Raw genomic sequence first — 15284 nt, forward strand, 5'->3', positions numbered from 1 at the left:
TGTGCAGCAAGATCCATGGGCACAACCTTTCTGGAGGAATACAAAGTCTGCAAAGAGACCTGCTGGACAGAGGAGAGAAGCTGGGAAGCCTGTCCCGGAGCACCCTCAGAGTAGCTGCAGCACAGGTTGGATCCAATTCTTCTTCACTGGGTCTTGACTTAGTAGCTGAGCTGAGACCTCCTGACTTCATTCCCCCTCCTTTACTCTGGGCTGATGGATGTGACAGGGGCTCTAGCCCTGGAACAAAGAAGTGACTGTTAGTGGCATTTATACAGGTCAAGGTATTTCACAGTTTGTCATCGAAATTCTCTGGATTCTCTATTTGATCAGCAATGGAAAAGGACTGCCATGCTGCCACTGTAGGGACAGAGAAATAAGTGAGGTTAAGTCCTGGTCAAAGTCTTACAGGGATGTCCTTCAAATCTGGGAGGCTCACTCTCCATCTGCTAAATCATATTGTCCCTCAGTTTAAATAACCTTTAGAATAACACAAATTCCCTTTATTTTCAACTCTTCTTGAAAAAGGAAAGAGCAAAGTGACTAGCATTCTAAATCCACTCTTTTTTGAGTCATCCTCTCTCTAGGGCCTTGGGATCTCTAACTAAATATACAATTCCCAAACACTCAATTCTGAAAAGGAAAACTGATTACTTCCAACTGAACAGCCAAGTTAAGACAAAAAAGAATTACCCAAGTGACCCACTACCCCAAGACTAACTTTTAGATTACTCATTAAAGCAACATCCATAGTTGTTACATTAGTCCAATCCAGAGGCAGACTGAAAAAGAAATGGTAACAATGATTTTAGTTAAGAATTTAAATATTTAGACCATGAAAAACTGATAAAATCAAACGAAATTAACTAGTCAACAAAAGTAAATCAGCAAGCAATGCCTTGATTTAAACTATAATAAAGAGGAATAAAGCAGAATTACTTTCACCAAACACTATGCTTCATCTCCCAAGTTTTAATAAAAATATCAAAAAAAGGCTGAGACTGTCCCCCTCAAAGCCCACATAAAGGAACATTAGCATAGTCAGGAGTAACTTGTTAAACTTCATACCCCCTAATCTTTCTCTGCACCTTTCAGTTTACAACCATTTTTCAGGTGAGGAGACTCAACCCAGAATATACAGTTTAAGGTCAGAAGAGAGACTCAAATTTAGGTCTCCTGCTCCAAAGTCCAGTTTCCTGCCTTCTATAATGTATCCTATTGGTCTCAGGAATCATCTCAACCATCCCACCCCAACCCCAAACTCACAAGTCATGGGAGGTGAAAGGCCCCCCCCAAGATCACATGTATATGTCTGTTGGCTCCAAGTTACCCCTTCTTTACCTACAGCCTGTACAGAAACTACACAGTCCTCAACTGTGATGTGATTCACGAATTCCCTTCCTTATGTTATGGATATTCTTATGACCAGAGGAATAATAAAATGTGTACCCCTTGACTGGGTGCATCCCCCAAAAGTGGGAGAGGCAATTAGTCTGTATAATTTACAACACTTAAACCCTGGACCCCTACATACCTGACAGTTAAGTTCTGCTTCAACAGTGCCAACAAGACTTTGGGAATACTTAGAGTTTAGACTTAAAAAAGAACTTCTCAAAAAGCACATTTAGTGGAATGGATATGGATTAATAGTATCTGGGTTCAATCCTCCCTCTGCTTCTTAAGCTCTACAACCAGTGTGATGCTAAGTAAGTCATTTAACTTCAGGCTTAACTTGCAGTCCCATAAAATAAGGAAGTCAGATCTGATGATTTCTTTTTTTTTTTTTGCAAGGCAATTCAGTTAAGTGACTTGCCTAAAGTCACACAGCTAGGTAATTATTACGTGTATAACGTCACATTTGAACTCAGGTCTTCCTGACTCCAGGACCAGTGCTCTATCCACTGTGCCACCTAGCTGTCCCATTGATGATCTCTTAAGGTCTCTTCCAGTTCCAGATTCCAGTCCCAAGATCATTATCTTGCAATGGAAGTTTTTAAAGCCCTGAATGAGAAAACAAGACTCATTTTTTAAGATCATTTTACTTCAACTAAATCCTTCCAAAGATAGAACACAAAAAGTTTAATAGTGGGGAAATAGAAAGCTTAATGAGTCAGAAACCCAGCCTCTAAGGATGTCAGAGTAATCAGGCTCATGAGCAAAGAAACAAGATACTTCAGAGCAGACAAGACTATGTTCTTCCAGAGGGATATTTCAAAAATGCTTTTTACTCCCTACTTCCCTTTTGTTAAGTGATATTACAAAATTTTTCCTCCTTGAAGACTCAGTTATCAAAAGAAGGCTAAATTAAAACAATAGGATTCAGAAATCTTTTTAATAAATCTCAATTCTATTATCAAATCTCTTATAATGAAATCTATTCTTACAAAATCCCCTGGAACATGTCTTTTTCTTCAAGTGTGGAGGCCTGTTATTATTCTGATTCTGGATCAGCTCAGAAGGAACAGTGTCCAAGGGAAGGAGACATACACTTACAAGGATCACTGAAGTCCAGGAACCCCTGAGCACTCTACCCTACCATGTGAAAAGGAATGTAAAAAATGTTTCTAAAATATTTATTTTTGATATATATTCAAAAGATTGACAAGGAGAGGCTCTGCCCAAAAAATTATCCAAAAACCCCTCAAATTTCCAATTTCTTGTACAATTTCAGGAGCAAAACCACTTATTGACAGTGACATACATGTGCAAGGGAACCTCGAAAGCACATGAATACATACACACACTCATCCCCATTGAGCAAGGAAGGGCAAGACTGATAAGTGAACAATGTGACATTTAGATAGATACAATCACTACTAAAAGATCAATACAAGAATTCCTAAGAGTTACAAGAATGAAATATATTTTTCATTGATTTGTTGTTTTAAGCCATTAAAAAGATGGGTAAGCGTGTTAAAGAAGGGTAAATACTAATGGCATTTAAAAAAAAACACCTCCCATTTTAACATTGTTGTAGAAAATCAATCTCACTGACATACTTTTAAAGTAAAAGTCCCTAAAGCAGACAACATTCCTCAGTCACCAAGAACATTCGTTTTCAGAAAGAATAATGGGCACTTGGAAAAAAACAAGAAACAAAATGGGAGGGTTACAAACACCCAAATCAAGGAATTTCAACTGCATCTTGCCTCCCGGCAAATACAAGTACAGTATCTAGGCTCAAATGTACTCCCAGAGTTGCTTTTAGAAAGAATCATAAAAATGTCCAAATCCCCTTTTTTGTTTAAATTGACCAAATGGCACCTATTTGCCTGAAGCAATAAAGCAGACAGTGTTCAAGAGATAAATCGATAGAAGGAAATAGAGAGGCTGGGGTTTCAGCTGAAAGTTAGGCTGCTGAATGCTGACATTATTGATTTTACCTAGTTCAGCTGGCCTTGTAATTAAAATGTAAATTTGAGAAAGAGATTATGTCCTGACAGAAATGGTGGGATTAAGGGGAAGATAAAAGCCCCTCAGTGAAAATTCAGAGAAAGAAATGAGAAAGAAAAAGAGCCCAGGTTTCTTCAGCTGTGTGGATTTAGCCTAAATCTAACGACTTCAGATTCACCTAAGTTTAATTGAAAAAACGGTGACAGAATATAAACTAATGTTATGAACTGCAACTCACCCCAAGGGCCATATTTACTATAGAGTTTGGGTGGCACCTTTTATGAACTCCAATGTAAAGCAATCTATCTCTGCTGAGGAAAGATAGCCAACTGTATTTTTAAAAATATTTTTAAAGTCTTGCAGGTCCTGGGTGCTTCGGAGCCTTCCTGCAAAATCCCATCAAGAGGTGGGCAGAGGAGGGGCCTGGCAGAGGTTCTGACATCCCCTAACTCTTCCTGGAATGCTCTGACCTCAGCACTGGCCAGAAGCAGGTCTTTCCTCTGTGTGCTCACTGATAAGGAAGATCAAGGCATTGGGGTCATTGGAGATCTCATTTTACAACTCCCTCATTTAACAGTGATTGAAACGGAGTGCCTGAGTGGAAAAGGGACTTAGCCACAGTCACAAGGGGCAAGAGTGTTAAGACTGTAACCCTGTTTACAGGATGAGAATCTCCTAAGAGATCTGACAGCGATCTAAGAAGAGGCTGCCAACACTGCCAACATTGCCAGTCCTAGAATGAAGGGCACTGGTGACTCATCAAAGGGTTGAAAGGCCATCTCTACAAACATGATCACATCTCCCTGGAAATGGTTTTGAGGATCCTGAAATATTCCTGAGCTCAATAACAGTCATCCAACAAGAGACACAGGAAAAAAAAAATCAAGGCAATTGTCCCAAGACTTGATGCTATGATCACCAAACTTTTTGAGGTTTTTATGATGCAATGATAATTTGATTTCAGGATTCAACATTCCCCTCATGAAGTCCTGCATGGGACATACACCTTTAACAAAAGGGAATTAAAATTCATTGGTGGTCTTTGTTGCTCCTCACACACAACCATCTCTCTCCTGTCTCTAAGTCTTGGCCCCAGCTATGCCCAGGCCTGAAATGTGCTCCCCTTCCCCATCTTAGCCTCTCAAGAGTCCTTCGTTTCCTTAAAAACTAAACTTAAATGCCCCCTTCCACCTGAAGCCTTTCTGATCCCAGCTGCTAGTGCCCACCTCAAACTCTCTTTATTTCACATATATTTGGAATGTATGTGAAATAGATGTAATTTTTTCCCCCTCTCCCCTTCCAAATATATGGATGTGGTATCTCCCCATCCAATAGCCTAGAAGCTCACTGAGGTTGGGGCCTTTCATTTTTGTTTTTATATCTTCATCTCCTAACTTGAGGAAAGGATTTGAGGAATTCTTGATTGAAAAATGGACTGATTAATACATTTCTTCTGACAATCCACCAGCCACAAGACCTTTGGGTGAGTCACCTCAGTTTCTCTGGGCCTCACTTTATTTATAAAATAGTGATCGAAATATTTGAAGTAACTCCCTCTCAGGGTAAGGATAAAATTAGACTCTATATGAAATATTTGTAAACTCTATTACAAATGTAAACTGTTAAACTGATAAGAGCTGACAGGAACATGAGCTGTGTAAATTCAAGTCCATTCAGAAGAGAGGCTAGGAGAAAGAGGCTGAGCTCCCCTCCCAGCTCTGGGTCCCAGGCAGATAGGCTTCTTCATCCACCCAATGGGGGTAATGAGGCCTCCACTGCCCACTTCACCAAATGTGGGGAGGAAAGCCCTTTGCAAACCCCAGCAAGCTCTCAAAACAGACACTGCTAGAATCAGATGGAGGACAATACTGGCATTCTCATTTATTAACCACCTCACTGGGAAAGAAACAAGCCTGAAGGAAGGTTCTACTTGGTCCCAGGCATAGGGACCCTTGGAAGGTCCCCATTACCCCCATTTTACAGGTGAGAAAATCAAGGCAAGCAGCCATGAAGTGACTTGGCCAGGGGCACTCAGCTAGGAAGGGAGTGAGGCAGCATTTGAATAAAGGTCTGCCTGACACCAAGTCCAGCAATCTCTCCATTTCTCGCAAGTCCTCCAGGGATATGAACTCTAATGATTACCAGCTTAATGGATTGTAAGCCACCCTTCTCAGGTCTGCCTCTGTCATGCTGCATCCAGTCCTTGTCCCCCCATTCTCCCTAACACGTGAAGTCTCTTAGGTGTGCTGCCCTTCTCCTGTCTCCTCACAGCACTTAGTATAAGATGAACACTCAGGACAAGTGACCCTTGGCCAATCTGAGCTGCTCCACCTTTATCTGGCTTCCATTTCTCTGCCAGGGACAATGCTCTTTAGCATGGAAAGGACAGCATTGGCAGGGGGACAATATCTAAGACCAGAAGGATGAGTGTCCCTGGTTACCCCAAGGAGATGAAATGGCCAGATCAGGATGACCTCTGCAGCAGGCTTGGAGATCACTGGGAGTCATTGTTTCCTGACCTCTGAAAGCTGTGGAGAATGCAGGAGGTGAGCCCCACATGGTGTGAGGAAGGGAGATGCCCCAGTCTTGGGGAAAAGGACAAGGATGGAATGTGCATGTTATAGGCCAGTGCACCTGACTTCTAATCCTTCCTGTGAGAATTCTAGAAGGTGTTACTTGAGGGGTTGTCAGTGACCATTTAAAGAGGAAGTGAAGATCACAATGGGCAGCACAACTGCAAGGAGGTTGTGCTAGACTTCATTTCTTTTTCGTTTTTCTTGACACCATTACTACATGGCAGCTCACAGGGGAAGTTGCACATGCTGTTTGTTTATCAAAGCCTATGGCACAGCCTTCTCCAGCATTCCTGCACTATTCCTTTAGACAAGATGGAGGAAGGGGAAATGCTCCAGAGCTAGATGGATTAAAAGCAGAGGGGACCAGCTGGATCCCAAGAGTGTCATTAATGATTTCATGCTATCATGGAAGGAAGTCTCCAGTGAAGGAAAGCAGGGGTCTCTGTTTGCTTCTGTGCCCTTTAACAATTTTGTAGATAACTTGGATAAAGGCATAGATGGAATAGTTAATGATCTAACACAAAGAATAAGTGAGGTCCCCAAAAGGTCTCAGATTACTAGAACTTTCGGCCAAATCCAAGATAAGGCAAATTGATTACTGACTCTGTTCAATTAAATGGATATTTATTAAGTAGATACATATCGAACCTACTATGTAACAGGCTTTGGATTAAGGTATGAAGGATATAAAGACAAAAATGAAAATTGTCCCCATCCTAAAAAATTTTAATTCTACCAAAAGAAAAACAATAACTACAATTCTCTTTCACATCATGACTTTTCCCATCACAGTTTTGATGTTTTGCAAATCAGCATAAGAAATTAAATAGAAATTTTTTGGAAGTTTTGCAGAAAGCCACAGACAACTCATGAAGGCCAGCAGATATCACAGAACCTATGAACAAATACTCATTACAAATTTTATAAGGTAAATAAACTTAATTTATAAAACTTTTTTTTAAAGATAAATACCCCATAAAAGAAAAAAAGGAAAAAAAATTCAGATTTCTTCTCTGGTATGAAGAGAAGGCAGAAATATTTTACACAAATTTTCCAGATCATGGAGGAACACTGTGCCCCAACCCCTGAAATGTGGAAGGGATATTATGTAAAGATAAGTAAATTTAAAATGTAAACATAAACTTGGAAAGGGATATATCAATAATAGGGGGGATCAGGAAAGGCTGGGAATAGAAAGGGACACTTGAGGTCCCAGGGGAACCAGGGATTCTAAGAGGGGGAAGCCTTCCAGAAATGGGACAAAGACATGAAGGGATTAGGTATGAGAATATATACCAGTCACATAAGCTGGTTTGTCTGTGACAACTGCAAATAGAAGTCATGTGAAATAAGTCTGGAAAGACAGGTTGAAACAGTGAGAGCATGTGAATGTCAAAGAAAAGGCTTGGAGCACCAGGGAGTCACCAAAATTTATTGAGCAGAGGAGTGAGAGAGTCAGGTATGTTCTTTAGCAAAGTTACCTTGATAGCTATGCAGGGGATGGGAGCAGAAGGCTTAGAGTAGAAGCAGGGAAGATACCGTTGCAAAAGTTCAGGTAAGAAGTAATGAAGACCTGAATTAAGATGGTAATAGTATGAATGAAGTGAAGGGAATGGATGCCAATTGCCTGGAGAGGTTGAAAGAGAGAGTATGAGCTCAGGAGCCTTGGATCTCCTGGATGCCCTACTCCGAACGCTTTCTCATTTATCAATGTCCTCTCTAAAAGAGGGTGTTCAGAGTCAAATCAAATCCTTCAGAGGCAATTTGACCAGATCAAAGTACAGAGAACTGTCATATGCCAAGTTCTGGACACTACATGCCTCTAAAAGCAGCCCAAGATCATATTGGCTTTTTTTATTTTTCTATCACACTTTTGGATCAAATTCATTAGAATCTTAGAATTCACTAAGACCTTCAGGGGTTATTTTTCCTCACATAAACTATGATTCAGTTGTGTTTTCCCTATCTTGTACTTGTACTGCAATTTCAGTGTAAGACAAAAGCATAATATGGTAGCCAGAAGTGATAATAATTCCATCTTAGGCTGCATTGAGAAAGGCAGAGGTCCTGGGACTGGACAGTGATGATCCTTTGATACTCTGTCTTGATCAGAGCAAACTACTCTGGTCAGTTTTGGGTGTCATTTTTAGAACAAAGATAAACCAAAGTATGTATGTTCAGAAGACAGATAAGAATTGGTGAAGGGACTTAAGATTTAACCATATATGAGATATTGAAAGAACTGGGGATGGCTAACCTGAAGAAGAGGAAGCTTGGGGAAGCATGATCATCAGTTTGAAGCATTTGAGAGGGTATCACATGGAAGAGAAATGAGATTTGTTCCTCTTGACTCTGGGAAAGAGAACTAAAATCAATGGACACAAGATTCAAGTAGAGGTATAGCCAATCTAATGAGGAATGGCTTATTAGGAGCTGGTAGCTTCCAGGGAGAAAAGCTGGATGACTACTTGTTAGGTGTGTTGGGAAAGGAGGGGCTTATTATCCATGATCAGGTTGGACTAGAGAGTCTATGAGACCCTGTCCACCTCTACAATTCTGTGAAAGTCTGTGAACCATCATAGTTGGTGCCCAAAAGATCTGGGACACTGTAGGCTGGTAGAGAAAAGACATGTCGATTAGCATATGCCTTTCCTTACAGTGAGAGTACAAGACTCCAGGAGAACAAGACAAGAGTCCCCTTCCATTAGACTGCTTTCAGAGTTCAGTGGAGAACAGAAAAGACAGAGTCATCAGTTTTGTTCTAGCTGCCTCAAAAACAAGAACCAAAGAGATTTTGCTGCAAACTCACGTCCTTTTTCCTAGGTTGTCCTTGAAGATTTGTCATCAATTGTCTCCAGCTCCACACAGAATAGGATGGAGCTTCAACCTGAAATCTTCCAGGAGTTACCATTGTTGGAATCTAGCCAGTAACCATTATTATAGTGTCATCAAGTCCACATCTTTCCATCTTTTCTACAAAAACAGCTTGAGAATGCCTGTCAAATATCAAATACTTTGAGTACACTGACTGGTTAATGGACTTCATTATCAAATGAGATGTAAAGAATTTTTTTTTTTGGTTTTTTCAAAGCAAATGGGGTTAAGTGGCTTGCCCAAGGCCACACAGCTAGGTAATTATTAAGTGTCTGAGGCCAGATTTGAACCCAGGTACTCCTGACTCCAGGGACGGTGCTCTATCCACTACGCCACCTAGCCACCCCAAATGTAAAGAATTTTAAGGGAATGTTTCAAACTAACTAAAAGATAATTCTTTAAGTTCTGCAATTTTTGTAGTTAACTTCCACTCCTCTTCCCCTCCAGGCCTTACTTTTTTCCTCTATGAGAATCAGAGTATTTTTACTTCCTCCCTCACAAGGGTTTTTGAGGAAACTACTCATTAATAATAAAAATAATACATTTATATAACACTTTGAACACTATGATTGGTTGATTAGGCAACATGATATACTAGAAACAAGTCTGGATTTAGAATTTTAAAATCCTCGATTTAAATTCCAGCTCTTAGTCTTAGTGTAACTAAGTAACTTAGTCTTCTGTAACCTTAAACAAATCACTTCCTGGGGCGGCTAGGTGGCGTAGTGGATAGAGCACCGTCCCTGGAGTCAGGAGTACCTGGGTTCAAATCTGGCCTCAGACACTTAATAATTACCTAGCTGTGTGGCCTTGGGCAAACCACTTAACCCCATTTGCCTTGCAAAAACCTAAAAAAAAAAAAAATCACTTCCTCTTTTCGGCCACAGTTTTCTTAAGTGCAAAATGAGGAGGGTTGATAAAATGACTTCTAAGGTCTCCAGCTCTCAGTTCTCATCCTTGTTGACTTCTCTGCAGTTGCAGACACTGTTTATCACCCTCCTCTCTCTAGGTTTTTGGGATTCTGCTGTCTCCTGACCCTTCTTTTAACCTGACTGCTCCTTCTCAGTCTCCTTTGCCAGATATTCCCAGGTCATGGCCATTAATTTTGAGTTTCCTAAAAGGTTTTGCATTAGCTCTCTCCTCTTCTCCCTCTGTGCCATTTCACTTGATGATCCCATCTGATCCTATGGATTCAATTATCATCTCAATGGCCATGATTCTCAGATTCATTTAACTAATCTTAACATGACCTCTAGTTTTGTATCTTCAACAGAATATTAGATACCACACACTTGCCTAGACATCAAACTCCACATGTTCAATAATGAACTCATTACCCTTTCCCCAAAACCTTCCTTCTGAACTTATCTTTTGCTATTGAGGACACCAGCGTCCTCCCAGTCATCCAGGCTCACAACCTAGGTATTATCCATCCTTATTCATTCATTCATTCACCTTACCAATATAATCTTGCCAATCCTATCATTTCTACCTTCACAACATTTATTATGTATCCTCTTGTATCCTCTAACATACTGGTTAGAGATGTGATTCAAACCTTCATAGAATGCTAATTGGTTTCCATACCTTTAAGTCTTTCCCAACTCCAATCCATCCTCTGCTCAGCAACCAAGGTGACTTTCCTAAAAGTACACATTTTACCCTGTCACTCCCATACTCAGTAAACTCTACTGGGCTTCCTACTTCCAACATCAAGTAGAAAAACTTCTGGCTTTTAACATCCTTCACAACCACTTCCTCATTTCTAATTTGTTAGTTTTCTTACATTTTACTCCTCTCTGCACACCCCATGAAACCATGATACTGGCCTTCTTGGCATTCCTCTAGTGATACTTCACCTTCCAATTCTGTGCCCTTCTAATGACTGTCCTCTTTGCTTCTTTCTATCATCCCACACTAGCTTCCTTCTCACTGCAGGGTTCCAGAGAACCTGTTTCTAAAAATCAATCCATTCCTCTACTGCAATAAAACTCTTTCCTTTGCAATCTGTTCACATCACTCTGCTAACAATCTCCAAGCCAACATCACTGCTCCCAACAGCAATTCTGAGGATGATGCCTCACTTCACAAAGCTAATATGAATTCCTCAGGTCCCAAGATTTAAAGCTGAGACGGAACTCTGATGCTTTCTCATCCAAATGCTTTCTTCAACAGATGAAAGAAGTGAGGCTTTGTCTGGAGGCCAGAGAGCTGACAAGTAAGTAACATGACCAGAACCTGGCCCAGGCCCTTTGACTCACACACAAGTGCTCTCTCTCCACTTCACCATGCCAGTCCTTGTACCTACCCTTCCCTCTTGTATATAACCTCTCTAGCAAAGCAATATTTCAGGAAATACCAGAGGTTGGGTCAGCCTTCTGGAATCATGAATAAACCACCTCTTTTCTTTTGAGTGTTGATATGGTTATCCTAGTTACCCTATCTACTAGTTAATTACCTTTTAAACTTGCTGACACAACCTCCATTTAAATGGTACCTCTGTGTGTCAGAGATAAAATGCCAAGTTTACATTTTATCTTCTTCCAGGAAGGGCTATGAGATCCTGCAAAAGGCCTAGCCTGCTATCCCAGCAGACCCCAGGTGTGCAAAAGGGTAAATAGGGATTATACAAATGAGAGGTCATTAAAGGGCTGGTAATGTTAATTTGGCATGACACCCCTAATGGGTTATATCTTCACACATGAGTTACCTAATCATCTAAATTCTTTTAACAAATTTACATTTCATTTTAGAGATCCAGATTCAAATTGACTTGTCCTCTATCACTAACAAAGCTTTGAGTATTGTTTTTATTTACTAACCTACTCATCACTTAAGTTTGACATTTTGGGGTCTGGAAATATGCTTGGTTATGATTTTTTTCTTCCAAAAATAGATCTAAAATCCTGAAATGCCAAAAATCCATATGGTCAATGCAATTCAACAAACATTGATTAAACCCCACTATGTGCAAGTCATTACGCTCAATCCTGAGAAATAGGAAAATAAAATGTGATCCCTATCTTCAAAGTCTCCATTACATCTTCCAGGGCACAGCATACATACATACATATACATATACATATGCATACATGTATGTATGTATGTATACATCCAAGACTACTGAGCTCACACTCACATACATACATTAAGTATGTGTTAAGATTATAATTGAGCTAAGCAAAGTTGAGAAAGGGAAGAATTCGAAAAGATAGAAATGATGAGATGACCAAAATAAGCATGAGAAGGAGAGGGAGAGTTGAAGGGGAAGGGATGGCCTAATCTTGAAGTCAAGGGATCAAACTAAGAAAAATCAGGAACAATAGTAATGGTAATAATAGCTAGCATTTATAGACCACTTTAAGGAATATGAAGTGCTATATAAAGTGCTTAGTAAATTTCTTATTTTATCCTCATGTCAACTGTGGAAGGTAAGTACTATTATTATCCCCATTTTGCATATGAGGAAACTGAGGCAGAGATGAAGTGACTTGTCCAGAGTCCCACAGTGAGTATCTTCCTGATTCTGCCTCTCTATCCAGTGTACCACAGAACTACCTCCCAACAAGCAACAAGTAGAACAGAAGCTGGGAGAGCTTGGCTTCCAAGGGGTTGAATTTGAAAACCTGGGAATCTGCAGCCTGATGGCAGAAATTCTCCCCTTCACCTCTTTTAACTGGCTACTTTTCTCATGTCACCATGCAGCTTCTCCTTCTCCCTATCCCCCAATTTTTCCACCTCTTGTCCCCATAACTAAAGACAAAACAAAATATTGCCTCTATGGTCCTACAGTTCTGCTCCCCAGTTTTGTGACATCCCAGACTAGAACTCCCTCCTTTGTTGGCCACCATTGTCCTAGATGAGTTGTCTCCCCCTTTAAGCTCCTTGAGGGGGCAATGATTATCTTGATTTTGTCTTTGTATCTTCAGCATTTAACACATATTATTTATTTAATAAGCATTTTTCATTCATTCATTTATATATGCCATGGCCTACTTTACCTAGAATGCCTGAGTGTGTGTGATGGGATATGACATGAAAGAAGACAGGAAAGGTGGGCTGCACCAGAATGGGGATGGCCAGGAGTGACTGACTAAAGACTGTCTTTTTTTTTTTTAGATTGTTGCAAGGCAAACGGGGTTAAGTGGCTTGCCCAAGGCCACACAGCTAGGTAATTATTAAGTGTCTGAGACCAGATTTGAACCCAGGTACTCCTGACTCCAGGGCCAGTGCTTTATCCACTATGCCACCTAGCCGCCCCAAGACTGTCTTTCTTAATAGAGGCATTAGGGAGCCACGGAGCAGGGAAGTGATATGGACATCAATTCAAAGGTAAATCTTTTTCGTTTTGGAAAATAAGAACTCAGAACATATTTCTCTAGAATAAGGAACAAATGAAGTGTTCAAATTAAACTGTGGAGTCTGAACCTAAATTTCAAGAATTGTGCACTATGGGTTGCAGTATCATATAACACAAACAGTAATTTGATTACTTGCTCAATTATGGAGGGTTTTTTAATCCTACAATTATTGAGACAGAGGATAAAATACAAAAAAAGTGAAATGGTAGTGGAGATTTTCCATGGCATAACAATAATGCCAGTCATAGTAAAATTTCTTACTACTGAAAATGCCTATTTTTAAATGTTCATTTTAAAAATTTAAGTCTCAAAGCAATGAGATCTGGTAGTTAAGTATTATGCAATGTGCTTTTTTTTAAAAAAAAAAGGGCAGTGAAGGGGAGGTAGTAAAGTCACTGCTGTAGCTTCATGCTGATACCCAGACTACCTTGAATAAGGGCATATCACAGCTTACTGGGAACTATGGCTGAGATCAGGGACAAATGGGTCCTAGTGGTAAGGGAATCTGTCCTAACTGGGCACAGCTGAACCTTGGCCATATTTTATCCATTAGAACAGACTCCCTTACCACTATGGCTACCATATGTATGTACCACTGTCTGTCAAAAAATGTACCACTGTCTGGCCTGAAGCATGGATGCTGCCCCCTCTGATACAATGACAATTCCATGGGCCTGTACATGAACAAAAAAAGAAGCTGCAGCAAACATACAATGTATTTTATTAAATAGGCTGGCACTTTTCTTTTCGTTCTCACTCTCCTTCAGGTACTTGAGAAATTCCCATAAAATGCTTCTGATAAGAATGGGGAGAGGGGAGGGAACTAAGAAAAAAGACACAAAGAAGAGGAAGAATCAGAGAAGAATCTATATCAGCATGCTCTCAAGTTTTGGTCAAAATCAGTTGGTATGGTTTACTGCCATTAAAAACTTAGATGGAAGAGATCTAGGAGAAGATGGAAGCACAGTATGGTGGACAGCCCACTGAATCTGGATTCAGAAGATCTGAAGGCCAGACTGCCTTCATCTATGAGCGTGAGTTGGTCATTTCCCCATGATAATGCTTTCCCTATGTATTTCACATGGTTTCTGGGAGGAAAGTGATTTGGAGGTCACAAACTAATGCTATAGATGCAATAATTAGAAACATTCACTGATTCTTACATTTTTGAAAAGCAGAAATTAATTTAGGGCCCATGTAATTATGATGACTTCAGTGTACATATAGCACTTTGCCATCATAAAGTATTTTAGATACACTAATTTGATACAACAACCCTGTGAGACAGAGTGAAATCATCTTAATCCCCATTTTACAGAGGCTTGAAGGCATGAAATTATTTGCCTTGTAGAGGGTGGAAGAGCTGAAGGTGGAGCCCATGGCTCCCTACCCCAAGTCCCTGTGACCTTCCATCAACACTGCCTCTCAAAGTTCAACAATCAGAGGGAGAATTGAACAAGCCATTCTCCATCCACATCCAAGATAAAGATTCATCACCTGGGGCATAATCCCCTAGAAACAAAGGACTACATGGGAAAAAAACAACCTACAGAACACGATGAACATTCTAACTTCTGTGAACACAACTTCAACGTAGAACATAGAGAATCTAAATAATTTTGCATAAGTAAACTCGGAAACCAAAAAAGATTTTTGGCTTATGAAATCATAACCTTCAAAGGCAACAGACCTGATTAACTTTTCTATACAGAGCACCTTATTTTTTAATCCCTTAAGCAGAGAGTTGTTCCTTTGGTTAGTGCAGAAGCTGAATTCTTTTCCTTTAACATCAGAGAAACTGGAGCCCTAATGATAATAATATACTGAGCAGTACATCATGATACATTATTAGTAATATCCTATTAGACTTAAGCAGGGAAGAAGGGTTAGTTGTTTTGCTCATTAGACTCTCAAAACCATAAAGTAACAAAACTAGAAAGTATATTAGAGACCAGCTAATCCAACCTCATTTGAATGGGAGGAGGGATTCACTTGCCCAAAGTCATGTAGCTTTTCTAGAAATCATTATCACATATTTGATGTTCTAAAAATGTCTTTTTTGAAGAACAGCTCTTCTTCTTAG

At 40.0% G+C, this 15284-nt stretch overlaps 1 protein-coding gene across 4 annotated transcripts in view; it reads right to left on the reverse strand.

Annotated features, from left to right (window-relative positions):
* The window catches only part of UVSSA (UV stimulated scaffold protein A), a 110184-nt gene that overhangs the window by 38649 nt on the left and 56251 nt on the right, over positions 1-15284 (reverse strand). For 3 of the 4 annotated variants that reach the window (XM_074229965.1, XM_074229962.1, XM_074229964.1), the window contains exon 9: positions 27-237. In XM_074229965.1, the coding sequence (XP_074086066.1) occupies positions 27-237 (211 nt within the window). The remainder of the gene's footprint in view (positions 1-26; positions 238-15284) is intronic. The other variant, XM_074229963.1, reaches the window with a different exon arrangement.

This window comes from Macrotis lagotis, chromosome 3 (assembly GCF_037893015.1).
Source record: "Macrotis lagotis isolate mMagLag1 chromosome 3, bilby.v1.9.chrom.fasta, whole genome shotgun sequence".
NCBI classification, from domain to species: Eukaryota; Metazoa; Chordata; class Mammalia; order Peramelemorphia; family Peramelidae; genus Macrotis; species Macrotis lagotis.